We start from the raw sequence: 10,274 nt of genomic DNA, 5'->3' as shown, positions 1-10,274 counted from the left end.
CCAAAGACCCAAGGGTTTTCTTATTTGCTAGTCTTTATTGACACATTCACAGGATGGATCGAAGCATTCCCTACTAAGACAGAGAGAGCTACAAAAGTCTGTAAAGCTCTGCTACAAGAGATAGTGCCTAGGTTTGGGCTGCCCCAGTCACTTCAGAGTGACAATGGGCCCTCATTTACAGCCACGATATCCCAAAACCTAGCCGCATGCTTAGGCATAAAATACCGGCTCCACTCATCCTGGAGGCCTCAAGATTCAGGAAAGGTAGAGAGAGCCAACCAGACTCTTAAAAGTCCTCTGGCTAAGCTATGTCAAAAAACACATAATAAGTGGACACATATGCTACCCATAGCCCTCATGAGGGTACGGACATCCCCCAAATGGCCACTATTGTTAAGTCCTTATAAAATGATGTATGGATGTCCATTCTTAACTTCTGATTTGTTTTTTGATGAAGATGCCAATACACTCTTAAAACATATAATTGACCTGGGAAGGTTTCAACAAAAACTCCAACGGTATAGAAAACAGATCCTCCCTAAACCACAGGAAGACTTGAAAAATCTCCAGGTAGAGCCAGGGGATCAAGTATTAGTAAAGACCTGGCAAAAAAAAGGGAGTCCAAACCAGCTGTCCGAGAAATAGACAGGGCCATATCAGGTTGTTCTAGTGACTTCAACTGCTGTAAAAGTAAAGGGTCTATCTGCCTGGGTCCACAATTCTAGAATAAAACCGTATGGCCTACAGGAGGGGGAGACAGAAACTGAGACTCCAAAGCCAGAGGACAGCTATTCCTGTGAACCAAGATCTCAGGCTCTTGTTCAAGCGGAACCCCATCAGCCCTCCCTCAGATAAGTAAAATGCATCATATGATGTTCTTCCTCTTTCTAATCATATCTCCCTGTATGGCTATTGATCTCTCCCTAAACGAGACATATACACTTGCAAACCACACTGCTTCTCAACTCGACCTAACCAGCCCGTGCTGGATCTACATTAATGGCAGAAGTTGGGGGTATGTCCAACCTACCCCAGGGTATCAATGGCCCACCCTTCCAGCCGAGCTACGAGCTGTTACTCAGCGCACCCCATCTAGACGTAGTATGGCCTTTTGGGAAAAAAGAAAAAAAAACTTCATGCCTTGGTACCAGCAACAACTGTCTCTATTTACCCCCTCGATGACATCTGCAATCCCACCTGAGCCCTTATTTTCTCTCTTGACTAACATCCCCCAAGTGACCTTCCCTATCTGTCTAAAAAGCCACTCCCTAACAGGGGTGTCAGTGAAAAATCTAGACGACTCACAATGTGGGGTGACCTTCACTGTTAAAACTGATGGAAAAAACCGGGACCTAGAAATTTCACTAGGGTATTACGATTTAGCCCAAAGTTTGAAAACTAGAGGTTCTGACAGAACCGACACACTATACCTATCCCCGAACATGAGGCTCTCCTCAGATGCCATTAACCAGTCTAGAAAATCCATGTTCTGTTCTGGACGACCAAAGAACCACACCCGTTCATCCTGGTTTCTAAACCGGATGGGCAACTCTGACCCCTGTTATTCCCTTGTAGGGGTACCTACCCCTAAAAACCTAACCCTATGGTGGGAGCCCAAACGAAATACTCTCTACCTTGAGGACAAAACCCAGGATGCCTCACAACACTTAAATCCATTCCTAAATGCCCTCACTGTTGCCGTTTTTGCAGCAAGTGGAGTGACAGTCTCCTCCCAGCTGCTAAAGGACTGCCCCTGTTCCATTATGCCATGTTCCAGTTGTAAGGCAGATAGAAATCCTGTTCCTCTTTGGCAAACCCATTTTGCTGCCCAACTTAAACCTAGTCATGGTGTCTATTTCATATGTAGAGATAAAGCTTATTTATCCCTACCACCTTTTTGGTCAGGAACTTGCTCCCTAGGGTATGTCACGCCCCACATAGATCTGGCCTGGAGTAATACCTCCTTGCCTTTGCCAGTATATACCAACCAGAAGATACGTCGTGCGGTAATACTTACCCCTATTTTCCTGACATTAGGACTGACTGCTGGTTTAACAGGAGTTGCCGTGGGGGGAACTTCTTTACATAAATTTCAGCAGCTTTCTACCGACACTGCGGTATCCATAAAAAAAACAGCGAGGACCCTCCAACGCCTACAATCCCAGTTAGACTCCCTAGCCGCAATGGTCCTACAAAATCGTCGGGCCCTAGACTTATTGACTGCAGGACAGGGAGACATTTGTCTATATCTAAAAAAAAAAATGCTGTTTTTATTATAACCAGTCTGGGCAGGTCCAAAAAGATATCAAGGGGCTTTTGGAACAAGCTACAAAGATCCGGGATTTAAGTTCAACAGGTGTATGGAGTTCTCCTTCTTTCCCTTCTTGGCTCTTACCATTCATGGGTCCAGTGATAACTATCCTATTAGGCCTCCTATTTGGCCCCTGTATACTCCAACTCCTTACAAAGTTTATCTCCAGCAGACTCCAGCAGTTCCAGGCCAAATTGATGTTACTACAAGGGCGGGAGCTGGTTTCAAATATAGAACACCCCAACTTAGATCAGGTAGAGAGAGACTTCTGCTCTGCTAGACAGGCCTACGCCCAGGCACAGCAGAAAAAAGTTACAGAAAAAAGAGACCTCCGCCCCAATTCCCAAGAAACATCTTGAGTATAAAGTCTCTCAGGGGGGAGTTGTTAGGGGAAGCACACTGATTGAAACCGCCCACCCTGGCCAGGCACCATAGTAACCATTTGCATGAGTTGTTTTATGGCAGGAGATCCTGATAAAGAATACAGAACTAATAAGCCACCACCAGCCAGAAGAGTTCGGGAAAGATCGAGAGGAGACACTACCTGTCCGTCCACTTCCCAGAATCCCTCTTGCTAGCATCCATCTTGGCTGAGCGATGCGTGCCCCACCAGGAAAGACTCTGAATTAGAATGATTGGCCAAAGACCACCCGGAAACTAATCCCATCACCATAAAACCCAAGACTGTGAGCCACGCGGCAGAGCAGTTCTCCTGGGTTCCCTTACCTACTGCTCTCCACCCAGGTGCCCTTTCCAATAAAATCTCTTGCTTTGTCAGTATGTGTCTCCTCGGACAATTCTTTTCCGAGTGTTAGACAAGAGCCCAACTTCGGGCCCTGGAAGGGGGTCCCCCTTCCTACAACAGTTGTGTCGTAGTTTGAACATTCTTTGGCATTGCCCTTCTTTGGAATTGGAATGTAAACTGACCTTTTCCAGTCCTGTGGCCACTGCTGAGTTTTCCAAATTTGCTGGCATGTTGATTGCAGCATTTTCACAACATCATCTTTTAGGATTTGAAACAGCTCAGCTGGAATTCTGTCACCTCCAATAGCTTTGCTCATCATAATGCTTCCTAAGGCTCACTTGACTTTGCTTTCCAGGATGTCTGGCTCTAGGTGAGTGATCACACCATTGTGGTTACCTGGGTTATTAAGACATTTTTTGCACAGTTCTGTGTATTCTTGCCACCTCTTAATCTCTTCTGCTTCTATTATGACCTTACCATTTCTGTTTTATTGTGCCCATCTTTGCATGAAATATTCCCTTGGTATCTCTAATTTTGTGAAGAGACCTCTAGTCTTTGCCATTCTATTGTTCTCTTCTATTTCGTTGTTCACTTAAGAAGGCTTTCTTTTCTCTCCTTGCTATTCTTTGGAGCTCTGCACTCAGTTGGGTATATCTTTCCCTTTCTCCTTTATGTTTTGCTTCTCTTCTTTTCTCAGCTATTTCTAAGGCCTCCTCAGACAATCAATTTGCCTTCTTGCATTTCTTTCTCTTGGGCATGGTTTTGGTCACCACCTCCCACACATGTTATGAAACTCCATCCATAGTTCTTCAGGCACTCTATCAGATCTAATCCCTTGAATCTGTGTCACATCTACTGTATAGTCATAATACATGAACGTGAAGTCGTTCAGTTGTGTCCAACTCTTTGTGACCCCATGGACCCCTACCAGGTTCCTCTGTCCAAGAAATTTTCCAGGCAAGAATACTGGAGTGGGTTACCATTTCCTTAGTAAGGGATTTGATTCAGATACCTGAATGGCCTAGTGGTTTCCCTAGTTTCTTCAATCTAAGTCTGAATTTTGCAATAAGGAGCTCATGATCTGACCCACAGTCAGCTCTCCGTTATGTTCTTATTGACTGTATACAGCTTCTCCACCTTCAACTGCAAAGAATATAATCAATCTGATTTCAGCATTGACCATCTGGTGACATCTAAGCGTAGAGTCATCTTTTGTGTTGTTGCAAGAGGGTTTTGCTATGACCAGTGTGTACTCTTGGGAAAAGTGTTAGCCTTTTCCCTGCTTCATTTTGTACTCCAAGGCCTAACTTGGCTCCAGCTATCTCTTGACTTCCCACTTTCACATTTTTTTGGTGTTAGTTCTAGGTGGTCTTGTTGGTCTTCATAGAACTGTTTGACTTCAGTTTCTTCGTCATTAGTGGTTGGGGCATAGACTTGGATTACTGTGATGCTGAATGACTGTAGATCATATTAATTAAAATGAGGCTGTTAGATTGTGACCTAATCTAATCTGGTGTCCTTATAAGTAAATTTGGATACATCAAGAGACACCAGTGATGTAAATGCACAGAGACTATGGGTGAAGACATAGTGAGAGGGTAACAGGCAGGAAGGCCCGGGGGTCTCCAAATGGAGGAAAGAGGCTGCAAGTGCCAGACATTTTTATCTCTCTTAAGCGGCAAGAAGAAACAAACCAGCCATGTTTTTCCTTCTCTATACAAATTTAAAAGGTTTCTCTTAAAATGCTGTGTTGCCATGACACCTGGTCTCACCTAAAGCTAACTACTCTCAAACCTTGAGTTAACCAATACATTTCTTTTTCTTATTGAAATGTTGTCTTAAGTTATTAATGTACCCCAGACTCTATCTTCAAGTTGGTTCCACGGCCTAACTTACTCAGGTATTGTTCCCCTAATCTATGTAAAAGAAACTATTTTTTGGTAGTCTGCCCTTCTACAAGATTCAAGTCAATCGTTTTATGGCCAGGGATGAATTATCTGGTGCCATTCTAAATTTTATGACATTCCTTTCTTTTCATTAACAGACTGTGAGTGACTATATAACATACAGCTAAAGACTAGGAGGGGGGTACTCTTTTGCCCCCTTCTGATGCCTATGTCAGAAGCTTTCTCCATCTCCTTTATACTTTAATAAAACTTTATTACACAAAAGCTCTGAGCGATCCAGCCTCGTCTCTGGCCCCGGATTGAATTCTTCTCCTCCGGAGGCCAAGAATCCCGGTGTCTTATCGTTCAGCAACAACCTTTCAATGGCAAGAAGGCAACTAACTAGAAGTTAAGGAGAGGACTCAGAAGAAATCAAGCCTGCTGACACTTTGACCATGAAATTCCAGACTCCAGAATTGTCAAGAAAATAAATTTGGTATTCAAGCCACTTAATCCGTGGTATTTTGTTGTGAAAGTATTGGCAAAATAATATAGATGTATACCTCACACAAAATTTTAGTTATTTTATGTTCCTACCAATTTATACATTCTCTGTTCTATGGAAATTGGTTGCTTTAAAATTTCTGTTTCACATTAAATCAATTTTGATAAATTACATATTCTTGAGAACTTTTGAAAATGTCACATTTATTTCTATAAACTCAAAGTAGTCTCATTACTTAAAATTTCTGCTTTTTCAATTACTTTTCCTGAATAGTTCTCATTTTGTACATTTTAATATTTTTAAAAAGGTTAGCTAAAATTTTACACATTTTACTAATTTCTCCCCACAGCATCAGCTAATTGTCTTATTTGTTCTATTCTTCTATTTTCTTCTTTTATCTTTTCTTACTTGAAATATTTCAGTATGATGAACTGATAACTGTATACACTTATCATACCATCTACTTCAAGATGGAGAATGTTTGCATCATCCCCAGTAAATTTAGTTTACTAGGATTGCCATAACAAAATATCAGAGACTAGACAGCTTCAACAAATTTATTTTTTCATAGTCGTGGACACTAGCAGTGTGAGACCAAGGTGTTGGTAGGGTTGGTTTCTCCTAAGACCTCTCTCTTTGGCTTGTGGATGGCCATATTCCCTCTGTATATGTCTTTGTTCTAATTCCTTCTTATAAAAATGCTAGTCATATTGGATTAGGCACACCCTAATGACCTTATTTTAATTATCTATTTAAAGACATTCTCCACATAGTCTGATTATCAGGTCCTAGGACTTCAAAGTTAAAAACAGAAATTTTGGAGGGACACAATCTACAAGAATCTCCTAAACCTCTTTCTAGTAAATTTTTCCCGTAAGAATCACTTTCTGACTTCTATTTACCATAATTTCACCTGCTATTTTGCTTCAAATACATAGAATTATACATATTTGTATCTGTGTGTAGTTTTTCTCCATACAATACTTTTGTGATTCATACATGTCATTGTACATATCTGTAGCTTGTCTCTTTTTACTGCCAAGCAGTATGCCATTGTATAAATACACCTCAACTTATTTATCCATTTTCTTACTGATGGTCATTAAGTCATTATTGTCACTCTTTAATTATTGATTGGTGGGAAGATCCTTGTTAGTTTTCTTACCAAGATATGGTGTTGTCAGTCTTTTTTATTGTCACCATACTAGTGGGTCTGTAGCAGTTATGACATTTATTTCCATTACTCTGATGTGTGCATCCTTTTCTTGTGTATGCATGTCCTTTATTTCATGAAGTATCTTTCTGTCCTTTGCACATTTACAAAAAATTGAACATGCACTTTTTATGTTCTTTATATATTCTGCATACAAGTTCTTTGTAAATTGTAAATATTGTAAATATGTTCACCCAGTTTGTGGTTTGCCTCTTCAGATTCTAAGTGGTATCTTTTTAAAGTATTTATTTTTGGCTGTATCTGGTCTTCATTGCAATATGTGGGATCTTTTGTTGTAGTGGGTGGGCTCTGCTGTGGTGTGTGGGCTCCAGAATGCTTGGGGTCTGTAGTTCCTGGCATGTGGACTCTCTAGTTGAGGTGCCTGGGCTTAGTGACTGTGATGCATGGGCTAAGTTGCCCTGCAACATGTGTGATCTTAGTTCCCTGACCCAGAACTGAACTCTCATTCTCTGCACTGGAAGGCAGGTTCTTAACCACTTGACCACCAGGGAAGTCCCCAGGAGGTATCTTTTGATAAATAGAAATCTTAAATTTTGAAAAAACCCTTCATATAATTTTCTTCTGTGTTGCTAAGAAAGCTTTGCCTCCCCTGATGTCACAAAGATAGTTTCCTAAATTATCATCTAGAAGCTATACAGTTTGGGTTCTTTCTTGCAGGCCTGAGATAAACCTTGATATGTTTGTACAGGACCAAGAAAAATGTTGCAGCTCACTTTTCCACTTGGATATTCTGGTGAAAGAGCATCAGTTGTTGAAGACTTTTTTCTCATTACATTTTCTGGGACTCTGTCTGAAAATAAACTATGTATGTATGGTCTATTTTAGGATGCTATCCCATTTCACTGGTGTATTGATCTATCTTTATGTCAATAACTACATTGTTTTATTTAACATTATAATACATTTTGAAACCAGACAGCCTAAGACATACAATCTTTTCAAGATTGTTTTGACTATTTTAGATGTTGTGAACTTCCAAATTTTACAATCACCTTGTCAATTTCATCATAACTTATTACATCTGAAATATCCTATTTCCAAATAAGGTCATATTCTCAAGTTCTGCATGGACATGACTTTGCGGGGAATACCATTCAATACAGTGTATCAATCGGCCTAGGTGTTTATCAATTTTATAATTTCTGAAGTCTCACTTTTGATTTTGTTGATTTTCTGTTAGTTTTCATTAACTTTGCAAATGTCCTCAGTCAATACCTTTCAAACATTTCTTCACTACCATATTTATCTTCTTCTGAAACCCAATTATAAGATCACTTTATTTTGCCTTCAAAACTCATTCGATTCTTTTTATTTTTGCTTTATTCTTTGGTTTCCAGCTTTTATACTTTCAATTGCCCTATCTTTCAGTTTACCAATCCTTTCCTCTGCAGTCATATCATATTCTAGAATTATTTTGCTTTTCAAAATGAACATTTCTCTGCTGAAATCCCTTTTCATGCATGTTTTCTACTCTTTTTACTAGCTCCTTCAGCACTTTTATCATAGTTATCTCCCTGATAACTGCAACATCTGAGCAATCTCTGAGTTTGCTTCTATTGACAATTTCCTGCCTGTATCAAATTTTTCTGTGCCTTTGCATGATTTTATAACTTCTGATTATATACTGTATATATTCTATAAAAGAACAGTTAGGTATTCAAAATGGCAGTTGCCTCTCAAAAGGGGAATGCCTATTTTGTCAAGTATATAGAATGGAAGGTTAGCTAATATGATTTATAGTTGAGGTAGAGATGAGATTTGTTACTGCTAGTTTGATTCACTTGACTCTACTGGAATCTTTGTGCTTTTCATTTGAGCTGCCAGTTATCCAAACATGGGGAATTTCTCTCTGCCCTACATTCCAACTGTATATTTTAGAATTTCTGAGGCATTCTCTTTATATTCTGTCTGAACCTTCTGAGTAGGTGAACTCTCAGCTAAACTGTATTTCAAATCACCATGCCTTGTGGAGGATACAACTGTTTACATTGCTAAGACCAATAATGCCTCAGAAAGACTGTTCCTTTGTCTTGGATCTATTCTACATTCTTACCTTTCTAATAAATACATGTTTTAAAAACCAGCACTCTGGCTGGTTGAAAAAAAGACAATATTAGGGACAGTAATCCAACATTTATTCAACTTCATTTCATGGCAAGTCTGTATAGAACACTACTCAAGAAAAGTTGTCTTTCTGTTTCATAAATCCACTGAGTACAGCATGATACTATTCTAGAAAAAGATAATCTTGGCAAGTAGGATAATTAAAAAGAGTTCTTATATTATATTAGATCTCTAGGTTGGTATTCTAAAATCTGATGAAAAGAGAACTAGTTCAGGCTCCTACATGTTAGTCTGCCATCTCCTGAAACCCTGTTCTTATCAATAAACAACTGATGTAAGGAGAAAAAAATGGGAAACAGCATTCTTGTTTTTCAAAATCATAATGCTGAAATAGGAGACACGTACATTTCATTTACATTTCATGACTAAAATTCATTCTTCTGCCTATACTTAACTAAAAGGGAAATGTCTTGCCGTGTCTTAAGAACACAGGAAATAGCATTTGTTGATTTTGTCAGCTTAACCTCCTATTCTTAAAAGTCTACATTCAAAACAAAATAAATTGAACTACCTTACCCATTCATCCAAGCTATTAATAGTACTATCTGACAGTGCTGGCAAGGCACACTTTGAGGGAGGGTATGGTTAGCTTCCATTACTTCAGGCTTAAGATAAGGGATGAAGGCACATTCAAAAATTTCTATTTATAATCTCTTTTTAAACTTATTCATATTTTAAGCCCATGTTATTTCTAAGGGTAAAAGTTAAATAATGAAATTAAAATACTATTCAAGTAATATTTTTTGTTTTTAAAATAATTTAAAGTTGTTAATACATCTCTAAGTTCTAATATGGAAGCACAAGGCCATATTCTTCCCTGTGCCATCTTCCCCCCACACAAACTATAATTTTATGAACTTTGATTTTATCTGTTTCCTTCTTACCATACTATGGTCCTTCACAACTTGGATTATAGCTTCCTTGAGGGACAGGAGTCAGGATTAGATACTGTTTCACATATGTGGTTGCACATGATGAAAATCATGATTTTCAGAGGCATGAAAAAGATGTTTTATGGTTTGTACTGAAAATTTTTTTCTAGTGATGTCAGATTTCAATCAGTGTTTACTGAAATGTTTCCCATGTTCACTGTTGCTTTATATAGTTAAACAGTATTGTATTCCATTGTCTATCTTTTAAGTCCAGGAGTCTTCAGAAACATTTACCTTTTTATAACCAGCAACCTTTTCATAATTGAGATCTATGGTTCTACCATATAACCACCTTCCCTTAATTGCTCCCTCTTACACTTTAAACTTTTCCTTACCATCTTTTATTCTGGCTATGGACCCACTTCTTCTAAAAAGAAAAACCTTGTTAATCTTCTTCAGAGATTCTTTTGCAAATCAGTTGATCACTGGGCACCTTCCAAATGAGTGTTTTCTTCTTCTGAATTTTATCTGGGATCTGTAAACCATTCTTTATCTGCACAGATAAGGATTCAAGTAGAAGTGCTCCAATTACTTGCA

General features: G+C 39.0%; 1 protein-coding gene across 1 annotated transcript; it reads left to right on the top strand.

Annotated features, from left to right (window-relative positions):
* The first annotated feature begins 905 nt into the window (after nucleotides 1-905).
* LOC122676741 (syncytin-2-like) lies at nucleotides 906-2,279 on the top strand. The gene has a single exon (XM_043876326.1). The coding sequence runs from the start codon at nucleotides 906-908 to the stop codon at nucleotides 2,277-2,279; it is 1,374 nt and encodes a 457-aa protein (XP_043732261.1).
* Nucleotides 2,280-10,274: the final 7,995 nt, after the last annotated feature.

This window comes from Cervus elaphus, chromosome 20, assembly GCF_910594005.1.
Source record: "Cervus elaphus chromosome 20, mCerEla1.1, whole genome shotgun sequence".
NCBI classification, from domain to species: Eukaryota; Metazoa; Chordata; class Mammalia; order Artiodactyla; family Cervidae; genus Cervus; species Cervus elaphus.
The sequence above is the reverse complement of the archived record's forward strand: the minus strand, read 5'-3'. Positions and strand labels throughout refer to the sequence as shown.